At 33.6% G+C, this 20236-nt stretch overlaps 1 protein-coding gene across 1 annotated transcript; it reads left to right on the plus strand.

Moving 5' to 3' along the window:
• The first annotated feature begins 1424 nt into the window (after positions 1 to 1424).
• On the plus strand, positions 1425 to 20189 carry LOC128388798 (myosin heavy chain, muscle-like). The gene is given in 25 exon segments (XM_053348252.1): positions 1425 to 1867; positions 2022 to 2162; positions 2254 to 2410; positions 3121 to 3148; positions 4173 to 4439; positions 4526 to 4623; positions 4957 to 5060; positions 6124 to 6155; positions 6157 to 6529; positions 7471 to 7641; positions 8129 to 8507; positions 8510 to 8532; positions 8729 to 8816; positions 9679 to 9796; positions 10709 to 10829; positions 11808 to 12281; positions 12587 to 13162; positions 15385 to 15442; positions 15445 to 15694; positions 16714 to 16792; positions 17033 to 17278; positions 17357 to 18182; positions 18185 to 18465; positions 18545 to 19273; positions 19372 to 20189. Coding segments are annotated over 25 exon segments (5850 nt in total). The 5' UTR covers positions 1425 to 1678; the 3' UTR covers positions 19414 to 20189.
• Positions 20190 to 20236: the final 47 nt, after the last annotated feature.

Genomic DNA, 20236 nt, shown 5'->3' on the forward strand with positions numbered 1-20236 from the left:
ATGGACAAAGTTATCGAATATTCAGATTCCATAACATGTTATCGAATGAGGTTTATTTCTTTCGACCAAATTCTGTGTCCTAATGTCCTAATTGTGTGGAGAACGTGAAAAATATTAAAAGTTTCGAATCAAGTTACTTAATCATCTAGAATTATTTATAATTAAAAGGAGGAACTAATTCGAACTTTTTTTTTACACTCTCGTCAAAATTTAGTTCTAAACTGATGAAGATAGAGAAAAGGGAATTTCTCCCATAGCATCTCCTTTAATTGTCTCTTTGCATCCTCATCCATCCTATCATCCTTATCGTCTCTCTCTCTCTCTCTCTCTCTCTTTCTCTCGTGTTTTCTTCCTATTTTTCTCTTTCTTTTCTCCTCTCTTTTGCCTCTAAATATGGACTAGAGTCTAAGCCAATTCATTGGCAACATGTTTGTGAATTTCTCAATTTTTCCCCATCATCTTGTTTATCTTCCTTGTCTTTCTTCATCTTTTTTCTCTCTCTCTTTTATCTTCTCTGTCTCTCTTTCCAGGTCACTCGAAAGTCATCTTACCAAGTTAACTGTATAATAGACATAAAACATTCCATTGGGATGCTAAAAAGAAAGAAAAGAAAGGGAAGATTAAAGATCACACCTCTTGAGGCTTCATCATTTTCTATTTTTCTTCCTACATCAACTTTATCCTTATTAAACAATAAATCAAGTAAAAATTATCCCAATTCACGATTGCCTTTTAATCACAATTGTAAATCACTGATTTTCAGTGACATTTTACATTTGGATGATTATCTCTCTTTCAATTGATGGACAGTCAAGATTAATGACCAATCAATATAAAATAAATTACATCGCTACCGATTACTGATTGACAATTAATACTTTCAAATCAAATACTAAAGAAAATAAATATACTGATTACATTAATTGATAGATTTAAAATATTTGCTTAATTAGCAAGAAGAAAATAAACTTTGGAAATTGTTACTTTATTATAATCATCTAACCGGATTAAGGAAAACAATTAAACGATTACCTTAACTGTTGATAGATGTTAATTCATATTAAACTTTTAACCTTCGAGAGTCTGGGAGAGAGAGAGAGAGAGAGAGAGAGAGAGAGAGAGAGAGAGAGAGAGAGAGAGAGAGAGAGATTTCCAAAAGAGGGTGGTTCAGATTAGAAAATCGAGAGATGCGAAAGAAACGCAAGTATTTTCGAAGAGGAAGCTCGAATTTAGAAGAACCAGTGAGAGAGAGAAAGAGAGAGATGGGAAGGGGGAAAGGGAGAAGAAAAGAAGAAGACAGAGAAGAAGAAAAGGGAAAATGTAAAGAGAAAGAGAAGAAGAAAGAGAAGAAAGAAGATGATGTTGATCGCATGTTCAATGGTTGTCGTAAAATCCATGAGCTCTATTTATCCTCATCTCGGTGAAAAAAAGGAAACAGAAAACTTTTCTTTCCATCAGTTTAACTTCTGTTGTTGTTGTTGTTACTTGTGACAATTTTTGGATAAACAAAAGGAGAGAAAACATCCAAACGGATTAACAATTATTACCTGTTGATTATCTTAAGTGGTGATCATCGAAAACGTTCAACGTTCCTTAAACTATAAAACTGTGTGTTTGTTGGTGAAAAGCAACAAAAAGTTTATCAAATTTTAACTAAACAATATTCTAACTAATCATCATGGCCGAAGATCCAGATCCAACTGAGTATCTTTTCATTTCTCTTGAACAAAAGAGAAAAGATCAAACTAAACCTTACGATGGTAAGAAAATGGTCTGGGTACCCGACGAAAAGGAGTGTTACATCCTGGGTAACATCGCATCGACCAAAGGTGATATTGTCACCGTCGAATGTGGTAAAGGTGATGAAGTAAGTTCTATTATTGTTTATACATGTTTTCGATATCAAATGTATCATCTGATGATATTTTTTTACTAATCGATTCTTTTACTTATTATTTGTTATTATCTCTCAATTTTGTGATGTTTACTTTTCCTCGAAACAAAATGATTTGGATTAACAGAGACAAGTGAAAAAGGATTTGCTTCAACAAGTAAATCCACCCAAGTACGAGAAATGTGAGGATATGTCCAATCTTACATATCTTAACGATGCTTCCGTCCTTCACAATCTTAGGGAGCGATACGTTGCCCAGCTTATCTATGTAAGTGGTCAATCAACTGATTGATTATGATTAACAATTCGATATTGATATTGATTGATATTCTTATCGTTTTTCGTTCCTTTTTCTTTAGACTTATTCTGGTCTTTTCTGTGTTGCTATCAATCCCTACAAACGATTTCCCATTTATACTGGTCGAGTTATCAAAATGTACCAAGGCAAACGACGAAGTGAAATGCCACCTCATTTGTTTGCTATTTGTGACGGTGCTTATACCGACATGTTGACAAGTAAGTTTCGAACTTGTAGAACTTCGATTACAATCAATTTCCTGGTTCTAATTTAAAGCATCAATTTAAATTCCTTCATAATTAACTTTTCATGGGTTAAACAAAAAGTAATCATGATAGTTATATAAGAAAAGACTTTCTAATCCATTTAATTTCGAGCAATAATATTGTAAAGTTTATTTAGAGTTTTAAATTGGAAAAACTTATTAGAACTTTTTTTTAAATTGATTTTTCTCTAATTAGATTTTCTTTTTCATAGTTTTTTGTTTATTTTCGTTCATTTTAAATTGCTTCGATAATGCGCTCATCATCATTATCATCTTCTCTCTCTCTCTCTCTCTCTCTCTTCCATTTTCTCTCTCTTCCATTTTCTCTCTTTCTTTTTGCCTGTCTTTCAATTCGTGTTTCAATTCAGAGTAACTTGCCAATTCTTGGGTTAACCTTATTTGGCCAACACTGTAACTTACTTTCTCTTTCTTTCTCTCTTTCTTTATCATCTCTCTGTCTCTCTTTCTCTTCTATCATCATCATGATTATCTCAGCGTATTTTTATCTTGATCAATGATTTGATAATTAGAACCAACAATTAGTTTAACTATACATTCTTTTCATATCGAAATTGATTATTTTCTTTTTTTTTCTCATCCAAACAATTAACTAATCACAATTTAATCTCACCACTTTCTACCAAATCCAATTCACTCTTACAGACCGAGAAAATCAATCTATGTTGATTACGTAAGTATCTAATTAATGGATTAAACAATTGATATAATAATGATGTTAATCGCAAATCAAAAGCTCGAGGCTTTTTTGCAAATTAGAAAACAAATCAACGAAACCAATTTAATCAAAATTCAACAGGCAAATCAGAGGAAGAATATTAAGATTCTGAAGATGATGAGAGTGATACATAAACACCTAATTCCCTGTAAAGTGTTGCCCCAAATTGTGCGAGGCTTCAATCACTTCGAGTTAACCTAACCTAAAATAGTAACACTCGAGAAAAAGAAACTCGAAAATAAAACAGTCTCTCTCTCTCATTTAGAATTTACAGTTATCTCTTGAACCAGAATTTCCAAGCGAAACTCAGAAATTTCGCTGTTAATTCTTAGTTAGGAACTTGAGTTCCAATTTCTCTCTCCTCTTGTTGCTCCTCCTTTCTAAGAGTAGAAAATAAGTTAAGCCAAAGTTTTTCCTCTTCTACAAAAAGACTCTATGGGCTTTTCTCCAAGAGTTTAAGGAAAGAGAGAGAGAGGAAAAAAACAAAATTCTGTTAAGGTAACATCCTCTATCTTCATCAGTATCTTTATCCTCATCACTTCTTAATCTTAATCATCTTCTTTATTATTGGATAGACAAATACAATCTCCATCAAGTATGTCACACAGATTTAAACTCTACCATAAAGATAGAGAGATAATTGTGAAATTACAAGTTGTTAAGTACTAAAACCACTCGACAAAAGGATAAATGAAGGATAAATTCCTTAAATTAGTATCAACAGATTAGGATAAATGTATTAAGATTAAGAGAGAAGCAAAAAAAAAATTAACTCAGATGACTTTTAATCCGAATCATTTACATCATTCTAATGACAAAAGTCATATTGAAACAATCACATTGCAAAGTGTTTCTATTGATTCAAAGGTTGATATTGATCTGCGAAAGTATTGGTTTTATATCGATTGTTTTTTTCTCTCTTGAACTTTTGTGTGTTTGTGTCGATATTAATATAAAAAACTAATATTCTTAACGATAGCGGTGAATCTGGTGCTGGTAAAACTGAAAACACGAAAAAGGTAATTGCTTATTTCGCCCAAGTTGGTGCATCAAGCAAGAAGGAAGAAGCCAAAGACAAGAAAAAAGGTTCATTGGAAGATCAAATTGTCCAAACTAATCCCGTTCTTGAGGCCTACGGTAACGCTAAGACAGTTCGTAATGACAACTCTTCTCGTTTCGGTAAATTTATTCGTATTCACTTTGGTCCCATGGGAAAACTGGCTGGTGGTGATATTGAGACATGTAAGTTACAATTACTAACTGAGATAATTAGAAAATGGATCACAACCATAGAATTGAATTAACTTTTCAATATTAAATTCTGTCAATCAGATCTATTGGAAAGGCTCGTGTCATCTCCCAACAAGCTGCTGAACGATCATACCACATCTTTTACCAAATCATTTCCGGATCCGTTCCTGGTGTAAAAGGTAAGAGATTTATTGTTACCAATTTCAGTTCATTTCAATTATAAGATTATCATGATTTCATCGTCAAATTATCATGAATCTATTAGGTTACGATTCACTTTTCATAGCTCATTGGAAGGATGATTAATCTCGTCGATTATCATAGAGAAATTTTTTCCAAATCGTTTTTACCAATCGTCTTAATCCATTTTCTTATTTGATATTTTCTCTCTCTCTCTCTCTCTCTCTCTCTCCTTCTCACTCACATGGATTTAATATCTTTATCTCTCCCCTCGATATTTTGATAAATTGTCCACCGTATCGTTTTCGTATCGTTAATTAATTGATTAACAGAATTGTGTTTACTTAGTAACGATGTTACCGACTACCATTTCGTAGCTCAGGGTAAAACTACAATTCCTGGAATGGATGATGGAGTTGAATTCAGTCTTACTGATGTGAGTTGAAAATTAAACGACAATTACAAATGATTAAAACAATTAAGCGAAATCAAACCGATAAAGTTGATTTAAATCCGTTGACCACTTAATTAGTTATATAAAAGTTTCGAATGTGTGAAAGTAAATCAATCGAATGTCGATAAATGTCCTTTTTCCATTACACGTAGATTAATATTCTAGTTTTCGATTATTTTTCTAATAACAACTTTCCGTTTATCTGGTCATCTTGAAATTGCTCGAAAATTGAATCGACCAAAAAATCGTAATGAACTCGCTCGAACATAAACTTATCCTGTTATCCGATTAACATATCGAACGATAATAATAATAATCATTCTCAATCGAACTCATCCTTCCCAATCGTAGAGATTAATTTAGTTATATTAATATAACTTCGTAGTTTGATCCTTTGATAATTTGTATTTTCCAATTTTAAATCAATAGAATTAGTTAACTAATCCATTGCAAACTCTTTCTTTATTTAACTTTTACCTGTTAATTGTCACATTATCCCATTAAATTAGAGCAATTACTTTTGGGTAATGATGCAACCAAGTATCACTTTGTATCCCAAGGTAAAACTAAGATTGAAGGTCTTGACGATGCAGCTGAGTTTCGGGTCACTGATGTGAGTTATTAACACAATGGTCAAGATTAATTGACCAATAGTTTTTCTTACCTTAACCTTAAATTAACCAATAATTAAATCCTAAAAAAAATATACACTTCAATCCAATCCATCAGCAATCACAATCACAATTTCAATTTAAAATCCCTTCTAAATGTGTCAACATCCCAGTGTCTTTGGTTTGCATGATAATTGTGCTGTCTAATTAACATCAATCAATAACAATCAAAATTGTTTATTGAAACTTTATTGTCTCTTCATGATTTACTAATGCAATTAAGGTCAATCTTTTTTTGCTATCGCTTATTGTACACAGAATGTAATTCAATTTTGATTGTCTTTACCAATTAAGAGGATTGACATACTAATTGTTATTTTTATTTCTATCAAATTTTATTGTTATGATATTATTTAAATCTTAATGATGATTAGGAAGCTTTTGATGTATTGGGTTTCACTCTTGAAGAAGCACAATATTTACAAGATCACTGCATCAGTTATGCATTTCGGTGAATTGAAATTCAAGCAAAGACCTCGAGAGGAACAAGCTGAGGCCGATGGTACCGAAGAGGGTGAACGAGTTGCTCATTTGTTGGGTCTTAATGCCGCTGATTTGTACAAGAATCTGTGCAAACCACGAATTAAGGTCGGTAATGAGTTTGTCAACCAAGGTAAGAGTAAGGATCAAGTATCATACTCTATTGGTGCCTTGGCTAAGGCCATGTTTGATCGTCTCTTCAAATGGATGGTCAAGAAGATCAATGAAACTTTGGACACTAAGCAAAAGCGACAATATTTCATTGGTGTACTTGATATTGCCGGTTTTGAAATTTTCGAGGTAAGTTCAGTTTAAATCGATAAAACTTATTATTATTAATTATCATTCTATTAAATTTATCAACAAATTTGGGATAAAAAAAAGTAATATATAAGTTGATTACAGTTAATTGGATACACATAATTACAATTAGCAACTCATTCAGATCAATGGTCAAGTGAAACAGTAAAAGATAATCAATTGATCAAAAGAAAATCCAATGATAATCAATTTCTCATTAACAACATTTAATTTCAACCAATTTAGCTAACAATTAATATACTCCAATTGTAGTAAACTTAACAATTAATTACTTGAATCTATCTAACGGTTAACTGATTTTACTTTTAGAATTTTAATTTTCACTATTCTAATAATATTTTCTTATCCATTACCTTCATATACTCACCATTGGGGGAATTGATTCTTGATTGATTGATTATTTATTTTTAATCATGTTGACATGAAAATAGTTCAATAGTTTTGAGCAACTTTGTATCAACTTTACCAATGAGAAACTTCAACAATTTTTCAATCATCATATGTTTGTCCTCGAACAAGAAGAGTACAAACGGGAAGGAATTGAATGGGAATGGGTTGACTTTGGAATGGATCTACAAGCGTGTATTGATCTTATCGAAAAGGTAAAGAAAATGTTCAACAATCACTAATTTGTCTTTTTTTCTCTCTCTCTCTCTTTTCGCTATTTCATCGTATATAAACTTCCGCTTCCGTTTCACTTGCGCTTCAATTTCATCTACGAATTCATGGTTTCATCATCATTCTGTTTCCATGAAAACAAATATATTCATTCATATATATTTATATGTCCCAATCGTTGAATGTTTTATATATATGTGCGTTAATTTCCGTTTAATTAACTACGATCCCGTTGATCGTTTATCCTAATTTCATATATATATCGCTGTACATATCTATCTGTACAATTATCGTGGTAATAGTTTAATGGGTTCGAGCAAATTTGTATTAACTTTACAAATGAGAAACTTCAACAATTTTTCAACCATCACATGTTCGTCCTCGAACAAGAAGAATATAAGAGAGAAGGTATTGATTGGGAATTCATCGATTTTGGTATGGACTTGCAAGCTTGTATTGAGCTTATCGAGAAGGTAAAACATACGAACAATAGAAAATCCATTCGAGCACAATTAGTGTGCGAAAAGTTTAATTCTAAAATTTGGACGATGTTTACCAACGAAAATCCTTAGATTCTTAGAAATCACATGCCTGCACCATTTAGAGAAACAAAAAATTCACGAATTATTCCTTAGCGTAAATGAAATAATTCTAGTCGATTCCTTTTTTCCATTTACAAATATTACCACAAATTCAATTACCGTTTTCGAAACATCCTCATAAAAGTAATAATATGCTAATCGAAATGCGTTTCATACTCGACATTAACATAGACCATCATCGTTTTTATACTAATCCCATCATCGCACTTTCACCGTAACCATTTCATATTCATGAGCGTCTCATGAGCGTTGAATTATCGTTCGTGAGATATTTTGTATTGATTCATTTGGGATTTATTAATCTTTTTGTTCTCTTTTTCCCCTCAAACAACCAATTGAATATCGATAAAAAAAATAGCCTATGGGTATTCTTTCAATTTTAGAGGAAGAGAGTATGTTCCCTAAGGCTAGTGACAAGACTTTCTTGGATAAACTCAACACCAATCATCTTGGTAAATCACCAAACTTCCAGAAGCCCAAACCACCAAAACCAGGTCAAGCTGAGGCTCATTTCGCTTTGGTCCATTATGCTGGAACTGTACCTTACAATATCAGTGGATGGCTTGAGAAAAATAAGGATCCTCTTAACGATTGTGTCGTTGATCAATTGAAACATGGTTCTAATGCTCTTTTGGTAGAGATTTTCTCTGATCATCCTGGTCTTGGTGCCGATGATTCAACTGCCGCTAAAGGTGCTGGTGGTAAAGCCGGTGGTGGACGTAAGAAGGGTTCTGGTTTCAAACTGTATCTGGTTTATACAGGGTAAGCAATTTTATCTACTCATTTCTTACATCTTTTCTGTCGCAATGATAACTATTTTTTTCACTCACAGAAACACAAAATTATTCAATAGTTTACTCTCATAGACTCACATTGAGAAAGTTCTGATACAATTTATCAACTATTGTTAGATCATTTTGAATATTTTGACCTTAACTGTTGTCAAACTTTTTTACAGGAACAACTTAATAAGCTGATGACTACCTTAAGATCAACCCAACCTCATTTTATCCGGTGTATCATTCCCAATGAAACTAAAACTCCAGGTACATTTAGATGACCTTTTTTACCTTTACACTTCCCTTTTATCAAAATTTCGAGAAAACTATTTCCGTCTCCTATTAGGAACCTCGTCTCTTTGTACCGCCGTTAACTTATTATATTCAAAAAGAGCCCAGGGTATAATTACTTTAATAGACAACGATCGAAATTAAATTAATCATATCGTATAAGAAAACTTTATTATTCTTGCGACAAACTAATGCGACATTAATTTTCGATAAATTTTACCGTTAAATCTAAATGAATTTACTAACCTCGAACTGTTTGAACTCGAATTTTTTTCTTCTCATATTTATCTTCGTCACCTATCGTCGTAATCCGTTGATATATAATAACTTTTTCTCGAACTCGTGATACAAATAATCAGGAACAATTGAAAAGCTTATGACTACCTTGAAATCGACTCACCCTCATTTCATTCGATGTATTATTCCTAACGAATTGAAGAAACCAGGTAAACATTTAACTCGAAACAAATTCCGTCAATTTGTTGTACCAATATATTCCCACATTATCCATTTTACGTCTTATTGCATGTTGAAAATTACGACCATTTTCACAATCGATCCAATCCAATTTACGAACAATTTAATAGAAAATTTCCTTTACGAATCCGATACCTAAACCTCCGTATTCACGCAAAATACCGAAAATAGCCCGATACTCAACCACTCGAACAAATGACGAAACCCTCGAAACGAAACCCCAACACGAAATTATCCATTTTCTTATTCGTTTCCTTACTCGCTCGCTTTTTTCTCCAACGAAATCCAAATTTACACCTGACCCATTTTCCTATCAATTACTGATTCAGATAATTTCACAAATCAAACTCTTTCCTCGCAGGTTTCATTGATGCTCATCTTGTTATGCACCAGTTGACCTGTAACGGTGTACTTGAAGGTATTCGTATTTGTCGAAAAGGTTTCCCCAACAGGATGAGTTACCCTGACTTCAAACAACGGTAAGTGAATAAATAATCCATAATCTTAATCAATATGACGATCATCGGATATAACGAATCTTTTAACTGTCGAGTTAAAATTTAAATATTCACGAACTAAACTAAGAAGACTTAGCCAGATGAATAAGCGACAATTGATACTAAAAATATTCGAAATGTTCAAGATAGTTATTAGAAAGTTGTCATTATAAGTCGAGTCCTTTTAAGACGTTATATTGAAGATTTTTTTCGAAAGTTCGAAAATTTTACATCGATTCTAATCGATGAATAATGTTGATAATATTATTCGATACCATTACTGACGATTAATTTTCTCTACAATTACTCTTGTTCGAATATATAATTTTACCAAACGAAAATGAAATAGTTATACCATCTTGGCTCCTACTGCAGTACCTAAGGGTTTCGTTGACGCTAAGCAAGTTGCCGATAAAGTAACTGCAGCTATTCAACTCGAACCTGAAAACTTCCGATTGGGACACACCAAGGCACGTATTGTTTTTTTCTCGAACAGAAAAACATTCTCAAAACTGAAAACACTTGAATCGTTTTGCAAAACGTGTAAAACTTATCGTCATATCGAATATCAAACAATTATTACTATTTTACCAAAATCGAAATTCACTAAATCGAAAAGTCAAATTACTCCCCAATAGATAATAATAACGCTTAGTCTATTCCGTTCTCTAGTATTATCCATAATTGTCGCCTAAAACTAACGTACCAACTGAAAAACTTTTAAAAACTTACGAACCAAACTCGATGCTCGAACATGATTTAAACCAAACTTCCCTGTATTCCAATGTAAACATTGAAACCTGAAACTTTTCCTTAGTTGATTATGATTAGATTTTAATTGACTTTCCTATCTGCACTTTGGCACTTCCTGTCAACCATTTCTCCACCCTGTAGATATGCTATTCTTGCTGCAACTGAATTACCCAAGGGATTTATTGATGCAAAAATTGCAACAGATAAAATTCTGAAACACATTAATCTAGATCAAGCTGAATACCGATTCGGAAACACTAAGGTATATAATTGAATACAATTTAAATCTATTGTATGATTATCTCAATGATGGATTCAAGTTTATATCAAGATGAATGTGAATATCATATTTTCATGAGATTAACTGTTAATCTATCCAAGAAGTTGAGCCAAAAACAAACCAGCAACAATTAGCATCTAATTGATTTTGGACTTTTAATCTCATGATAATTTCATCTCAATATGCAAAATGATTTAAATGTTTTCATCACCTTTTCATATGTTTCTCAATTTCTCATCTCTTATTATACATGAGAGAAATTGAATTCATACAGAAAAATGTTCATCACGATCGCTCTGATTAGCAGAAAATATTTAACTTTACTTTTCTCTCTTTTTCTTCCTTATAATCTATTCCTAATCCTCCATCATCATCATGATTCTCAATCTATCTTTATCCAACTATCTTTTCTGTCTGTCAACCAAAAATCTATACATTAACGAACTGATCATTCTGATGGAAAATTTTGCTGAAAAAATTTCATATATTCTAACCTGAAATCCAACCTTTCTTGGCAATATAAATCCTCCCTCTTCCCCATGTTAATATTCATGGTGACAAACAAATTTTTTCACCGAAAAAAAAACTGTTAATCATTGGACCCTCTTTTCAACCCAAAATAACAAACATTTATAAATACTAATCCAACTTGATCCTAATCTGTTTGCTTGAAATGTTGAATCTTTTTCTGGTCTGCATCCTGATCCCACCTCCTGATCCATAATGATGAATGGCCGCCCCTCTAACCAACGCCTATTATTACCGTTACTTCATCTTTTCCTCTCTCTCTCTCTCTCTCTCTCTTTCACTAATTAACATGTTTGTACGTGTCTCCCTTTCAATCCATTACCACCTTCATCTTTTTCTCCCTCACTCTCTCTTTCTTTCTCCATCTTCCCACCCTCTTCTACCTTATCCATGGGCTTTTTTTTCCCTTTACTCCACCCACTCTGTCAATAGATCTTCTTCCGAGCCGGTATTTTGGGTCGTCTCGAGGAGATGAGAGATGAGAGGTTAAGTAAAATCATTACATGGCTTCAGGCTTGGTGTCGATGGTGGTTTGTTAAGAAGACCTTCAAACGATTACAAGAACAACGAATTGCTTTACTTGTTATCCAAAGGAATCTACGTAAATTCTTAACTCTACGAAATTGGCTCTGGTGGAAATTGTATTCTAAGGTTAAGCCTTTGTTGACCATGGCTAAGGTTGAAGACGAAATCAAAGCCTTAGAAGATAAATTGAAGAAGGAGACTGAAGAAAAGGAGAAAGAAGCCAAACTTCGTAAAGAACTTGAAGTTCAAAATGTTAAACTTTTACAAGAAAAGAATGACCTTTTCCTTCAATTGGAATCCGAACGATCTGGTGCTGGTGATGTCGAGGAACGACTTCAAAAGACAATGTCCCAAAAACACGATTTGGAAGGACAATTACAGGTAATTACAAACAATATTCTTTAATCTCCCTGTGAAATCCTATTCCAAATCCAAGTGTCCAAATCATCATTTAATCAACGAATCAAACATCAACAAGTGATATTACCTTTCTTAATTGGTGAATAGTTGACAATGAAAACTCAATTGTTCTTGTGGATAACCAAAGTGTTTACCTTTTTATTATTGTGTCACCTTTTGAATTTTTCATCTTATTAATTTGCTGAGATAATCTTTCAATGTTTAATCCTTTTTTAATTTTTCGTGTGTGTATTTGTGTTTCTATCACTTTTTCCTCATGCTCATAGGAATTACAAGATCGATTATCTCACGAGGAAGATTCTCATGCCCAGTTATCTGGTACAAAGAAAAAGTTGGAAACTGATATCGCCCATTTGAAGAAAGAGATTGAAGATCTTGAACTTTCTCTTCAAAAGGCTGAACAAGATAAAGCCACCAAAGATCACCAAATTCGTAACCTTAACGATGAGATCGCTCATCAAGATGAGATGATCAACAAATTGAACAAGGAAAAGAAACATCTTCAAGAATCTGTTCAGAAAACTTCTGAAGATTTACAAGGTGCCGAAGATAAGATTAACCATCTCAATAAGGTTAAGGCTAAATTAGAGCAAACCTTAGATGAGTTGGAAGATAATCTTGAAAGGGAGAAGAAACTTCGAGCTGATGTTGAGAAGAACAAACGAAAGATTGAATCTGACCTTAAATTAGCTCAAGAAGCCGTTGCCGATTTAGAGAAGAACAAGAAAGAATTAGAAGGAGCCGTTCAACGAAAGGAAAAGGAAATGGCCACATTATCCGCTAAACTCGAAGATGAACAATCCTTAGTCGCTAAACTTCAAAAACAACAGAAAGAAATTCAGGTAAGCCATGGAAAAAAGTTTTGTTTCGAATATCGAACTAAATTTGAACACATTCGATTTGCTAGAGAAAAGGAAACGTTTGAATTTTCTTACTGTTTCCGGTAACATTTGAATACCATGAATCAAAGCGAAATTGTAAACAAACTGGAAAAGAATTTTTTTTTCTCTCTATTTTTCCAAGTTATTTTCTAAACTTTATGGACCAGTTCCAAATTGATTCTAATCTCTTTCATGATGATGATTGAGACGAAATATTTCTCAATCAACAGCTTAAAGTTACACAGAATTTGATTGAATTCTTACTGGAAATAGATTATAACCTTTGAATAGAATTACAAAAAAGAAACTGCTACAATTAAGATTGTAGAAAATAAGAAAATGGTTCGAATTTTTCTCTACACCTTTGAAAATGTTACAAAGCGATCAAAAATTTCCAGACTTTGATGAATTTCTCCATGATCATGAAACATCATGAAGAAAAAAGTTCCAACTGAAGTGAAGTGTTTCTTTTTTTACCAGGTAACAGAAATTAGATGTTGACTATCAACAGAAATTGATACTAATCTGAAAGATCATCTTTTTCCAGTCTAATGATGAAAAAGATCATGACACCAGAACTTTTCATATTATCGTTTCATTTATTTTCGTTTCAACATTTAGTAGCAAAAGAAAAGTTATCATTCGAATGAGAGAATTAGGGAAGAAAAATTGTTTTTCTCCTGGAAAAAAAGAAAAGAGAAAAAGCCAAGCCTAATAGTTGATGTTCCTCATGAATTTACTTCGCTATATTTAGTTACATGAATTTCTTAGAGAAAAAGACAGAAGAGGAAAGAAAAAAGGAAACTGATATTCCTTGAATATGAATGATGATGATGATATCCCAACATGGATATAATATTAATCCATGCAACACTCATGCTCCAAGTTTTACCTTTTACCACTTGATGCTTATTTTATCCTCCCTGTTGATCATTGATACTCAGAGAGTGGGTGGAGTGTCTTGATTACCTTTCACTCTTATAGAATCTCAATCCTCCTTCCCAATCAACACACTTGCAATCGTTTACCCTCCTCCTGTTTACCTTTACGCAGATATTTTTGTCATCATCTCGCAAGAAAATAACTGTAAGATTGATATGATTTTCTTATTGGTTCTCCTTCATCTACTATTTCGACTCTCTCTCTCTCTCTCTCTCTCTCTCTCTTGCTCTTTCATTTTCTATTTGAGGCTCTTCTTAGAATAAACTTTTCCCTCTACTACTAGTGAATTAGTTCAATAGATGAACCCAAAGACTTGTCACTGAATTTCAATCATCGAAATCACCAGAATTCATGAGCTGCTGCCTTCTTTTCATCACATTCCCTTGAACAGTTTTCTCTCATCTTCACTATTGAATAACATCTTCAAGTATCAGTTTCTATTCTTTGTTTACCTTTTACTTGAAAGTGTAACTTAATCACATTGAACTTTATCGAACTTGTGAATCAATTGAACGAACGAAATTATCGTAATAGTTTTCCATTTTCTTTTGAAACTTTTTCTTTCGCAAGTTTAACTTTTATTTTTGACTTTGTTATCAACAACAACAAAAAAAAATGGATTCGAATCTTGAATTTGAAGATAATTTTCAAGTAACTGAACCTTCAGACTCTCCTGATCCAATATCAGAGGTCACTTTTTCTCGACCTCCAACTTTAATTCGACACGGATCTGGTAGTGGAATATTGATACAACAGTTAAGTTCTGAAGAGCCCAATTCACCTCCAGCATTCTCAGTTAGTCCAATTGGTAAACATCATAGTCCTTATCAAGATTCTAGTCCAACACTATCGGAGAGTAACGATCATCATCAACCAACTTCATCTACTGAACTTCCTTAACTGCCCCTCAAGGTCAATTCTTGGATCCTAAAACTCATTACCCATACTCACAAAAGGCTCCATACATGTCACCAAATCCTTCGTTGAGCTTTGAAAGTAAACGAGTAGTTCGACAAGCTCAAGAGCCAATGTACAATGCATCACCTCGAGTTGCTCACTTTCTTTATGAAGTAATGTTTTATTACAATTGTGCTTTTATTCAACAATTTATATATTGTTACAATTATTTCACTTCGAATGTGTCCAAATGATCAATCAGTTTTTTTTTATCCATTCAGTTACAAGAAAAGAAACATCAATCAATATCTAACAACGATCTTTCTTATTCTATTCTACTCTAGTCACGAATTGAAGAGCTTGAAGAGGAGCTTGAAGCTGAACGACAAGCTCGAGCTAAGGCTGAAAACAACGAGCTGATTTAGCCCGAGAGATTGAAGAGTTATCTGAACGTCTCGAAGAGGCCGGAGGAGCAACAACCTCACAAATTGAACTTAACAAGAGACGTGAAGCTGAGCTTGCTAAGCTTAGACGCGATCTTGAAGAGTCAAACCTTCAACATGAACAAGCCATGGCTGCCCTTAGAAAGAAACACAATGATGCTGTAGCTGAACTTTCAGAACAGCTCGACAATGTAGTCAAGATAAAGGCCAAGTAAGTTTCCAATCAATTTGATTTCCAAAAATTGCTACAAAAAAATATAACTAACACAATATCTAATCCACTTTAATATGCTGCAAGAGATGATCCAGTTTACCTTGATTAACACTAACTATTAATCAACTTGATCCAACTAAAGTTATCCCAACGTTTTTAACAATCAATAAATTCCAGTTAATTTTCCGAGGTAACAATTAGTGATAATCACTGATAACTATTGATTTCCGATGCTTATAATCTGATCTCTCAATTTGATTGAACTTGTCTTTTGCTTTTGCTTTTCAATTTGCTATTCAATTGCTTTGCTGCTATACGAAATTGCTTTTGGCTTAAATTACCTAAATTGTGTACGATCGTTACAATTAATTAAGGATCGAGAAAGAGAAACAACAAATGAAGGGTGAACTTGATGACATGAAGACAGGAATGGATCATGTCGCTAAAGATAAGGTAACATAACGATGGAAAAGTAGACAATTTTTGGCTTAGATTATCATGTATACAAAATTCATTTCCATTCTCAGAGAAAATATAATGATAATTATCGTTAAGAGAATTGATTTGAAATTCTTGTATAAATATTAGTTCAATGGAATTGATTGTTCATGATAATTTAACCATAATTGAATTTTTCTTTCCTCAATATTTCACCTTCCTTATCCATCCGACCAAAGAAATTGATGAATGGGTATAAATACTTTTCTCTTTCTCCGAAAATCATGATGATGATTAAATCAATCAATCAATTCTGCTTCAATATTAAATGAGACTACGATCTCAATATGGCTGCTTGACTTGTTTTTCCCTTCGCTACAATGAAAATACTAAAATGAGCTTATTGAAGACGCAAATAGACTTGTGCTTATTTCTGCTTATTGGTGTTGCTTTTTTGCCAATGATTATTATTTGTGGTATAATTATGATTACGAGGTAGAAAAATGATATTCACAGTCGATTCCATATTCTTTTTTATTTCTTGTGCTCAATTTTTACTAATCTGATCAACTATTCAGATTAGAGAAGGAGAGAGCAACTTTAGCCGCTGAGAATCAAGATCTTCAAGCCGTTGTTGACAATTCCACTAAGAACCAGGTACAGTTTTTTTTCCTTCTTTTCAATTGTGGTGATCGTTTCAATGCTCGAAATTGGTGGATTACGAATCACTTGGAATTGAAATTCTACAGAAAATAGGAATATAAAAAAGAACCATTCATCTAGAAATTCATCTCACACTCTCTTTGATACTCTTTTTTTTCATATTCTTTTTCCATTCAACTTATGCTAATTTAACTTTTTCTTTCTTTTTCGAATTTTTTTTATGCTATTAATCAGGCCAATCTTGAGAAACAGAATAAACAAATAGAAATGCAATTAGGTGAATTACAGCACAAGATTGACGAACAGAACCGAACATTAGGAGATTTCGATGCTTCCAAGAAGAAACTCGCCGTCGAAAATGGTGAATTACAACGACAATTGGAAGAAGCCGAATCACAGGTTAACCAACTTGGTAAATTGAAGGCATCACTCCAATCACAACTCGAAGAAGCCAAGAGAACTGCCGATGAAGAAAGTAGAGTAAGTATTGTTCGAACTGCAATCGAATAAACTTTGAGATGAATGTTCATCTGATCAACAATTTGTACAATTTTCTAGGAACGAGCTGCAATCATGGGTAAATTCAGAAACTTGGAACACGATTTGGACGGATTACGAGAACAATTGGAAGAGGAAGCCGAGGGTAAAGCCGATTTACAACGACAATTATCTAAGGCCAATGCTGAGATTACCGCTTGGAGAACCAAATTTGAATCTGAAGGTTTGGCTCGATTGGAGGAATTGGAAGAATCTAAGAAGAAGTTACAAATTAAATTACAAGAATCAGAGGAACATATCGAACAACTTAATGCCAAATGTTCAGGCTTGGAGAAGACTAAACAACGACTCCAAGGTGAAATCGAAGACATGTCAATCGAAGTTGAAAAGGCCAATTCATTGGCTGCTTCTCTTGAGAAGAAACAGAAACACTTCGATAAGATTGTCGCTGACTGGAAACACAAGGTTGACGATTTGGCTGCTGAATTAGATGCTTCACAGAAAGAATGTAGAAACTATTCAACCGAATTATTTAAACTTCGAGCCTTATACGAGGAATCACAAGAACATTATGAAGCCGTTAAGAGGGAGAACAAGAACCTTCAAGATGAGATTAAGGATCTTATGGACCAATTAGGTGAAGGTGGACGATCAGTTCATGAGCTTGAGAAGATGAGGAAGAGACTTGAAATGGAGAAGGAAGAATTACAAGCTGCTTTGGAAGAAGCTGAAGCTGCTTTGGAACAAGAAGAGAATAAGGTTCTTCGAGCTCAACTTGAATTATCTCAAGTTCGACAAGAAATTGACCGACGTCTCCAAGAGAAGGAGGAAGAATTTGAGAATACACGAAAGAACCATCAACGAGCCCTCGATTCAATGCAAGCATCACTGAGGCTGAAGCCAGAGGTAAGGCTGAGGCACTTAGGATGAAGAAGAAGCTTGAATCTGATATCAATGAACTTGAGATCGCTTTGGACCATGCCAATAAGGCCAATGCTGAGGCTCAAAAGACTATTAAGAAATATCAACAAATGATCAAAGATCTTCAAACATCATTGGAAGAGGAACAAAGAGCTCGAGATGAAGCTCGAGAGCAATACGCCATGGCTGAGAGACGATGCAATGCCCTTCATGGAGAGCTTGAAGAGTCTCGACAGCTTCTTGAACAAGTAAGTTCTAATTAGTTTTACTTTCTATTACTCTTTTCAAATGCTAATCAATTTAATTTATTTTTTCAACCTTTTAAAGGCTGACCGAGCTCGACGAAACGCTGAACAAGAGAACGGTGAACTTCATGAAGCTAACAATGAATTGTCCGCTCAAAATGCATCACTTTCAATGGCCAAGAGGAAATTGGAAGGAGAAATGCAAGCCTTACAAGCCGATCTTGACGAAATGTTGAATGAGGCTAAACAGTCAGAAGAAAAGGCTAAGAAGGCAATGGTTGATGCCGCTCGATTGGCTGATGAGTTACGAGCTGAACAAGAGCACGCTCAACAACAAGAGAAGATGAGGAAAGCAATGGAACAACAAATCAAGGAATTACAAGTTCGACTTGATGAAGCTGAACAAGCTGCTCTTAAGGGAGGTAAGAAGGTTATCCAGAAATTGGAACAAAAGGTTCGAGAATTGGAACAAGAGCTTGAATCTGAGCAAAGAAGGCACGGTGATGCTGCTAAGAACTTACGAAAGGCTGAAAGACGCCTTAAGGAACTTCAATTCCAATCAGAGGAAGATCGTAAGAACCAAGAGCGAATGCAAGATCTGGTTGATAAACTTCAACAAAAGATTAAGACCTACAAGAGACAAATTGAAGAAGCTGAAGAAATTGCTGCCCTTAACTTGGCTAAATTCCGAAAAGTTCAACAAGAATTGGAAGATGCTGAGGAACGAGCTGACATGGCAGAAAATGCTTTAGCTAAATTGAGAGCGAGAAACCGAAGCTCTGCTTCAGCTAGTCGAGCCATGAGTCCAGGAGTAAGTATTACATGATAATAATATCAAATGAGCTAATTTTTCATATAATCATAATAATCAACTAACTTTTAATCATTTTCTCTTCCCAATCAATTTAGCCTGGACTTCCAAAGGCACGGGCTCAGCAACATGCAGACTAAATTCCATAAGATTCAGGATGGTCATTTGCGAACTACAAAAGGACATTCTGACCTTTTTCCACCTCTTTCTCTCTCACCACAACCATCACCACAAAGATCAACAACAACAACAACAACAACAACAACAATAACAACAACAACCTCCCATCAACAGCACCTCAGATCGGAAAACAATAATAATACAACAAGAAGACACACCGAAGCCAAAGAGAAATTTAAATTTACATGAAAATCCTGAGGTTCGCTGAAAATTCATATTGGCCCATTTTTTTCTCTCTCTCTTTCTCTCTATCTCTCTTTTTCCACCCAAAACTGCTCAACCTTATTCTGATCATGATTAAGATCTAATTAGAGTAAACAATCAACTTGCAATCACAGTAACAACAACAACACAAACAACAACAACAACAGCAACAACAACGACAACAACAACAACGACGACAGCAACAAAAAATTTACACCAACGATAATTAGTAAATTGAAAACATCGAGCAAGTTGTAATTGATTTAGATTTTTAATTGATTGATCATTTTATTTGAAAATCATCTTTTAATTTATTTGTGTCTCTTATATTTAATAATCAAATTACAATCGATCATTATAAAAAAAAAACAAAACAATTAAGATCAAGATTTTATGGTGAACCAAATTGATTAATAACAATTGTAACTTTTGTCTGAATTTGGAGGCTGAGTGTTAATCGGTTAATCCGATTGGCAAAATATTTAAAAAAAAAATTACAAAATAAAACATGAAGCATTTTAGTGCAATATAATCAATTACCTTTGTCTAAAATTTAATTGTCACCATAATGATAATGAT

Source organism: Panonychus citri, unplaced genomic scaffold, assembly GCF_014898815.1.
Source record: "Panonychus citri isolate SS breed McGregor unplaced genomic scaffold, ASM1489881v1 Contig00102, whole genome shotgun sequence".
Classification (NCBI taxonomy): domain Eukaryota; kingdom Metazoa; phylum Arthropoda; class Arachnida; order Trombidiformes; family Tetranychidae; genus Panonychus; species Panonychus citri.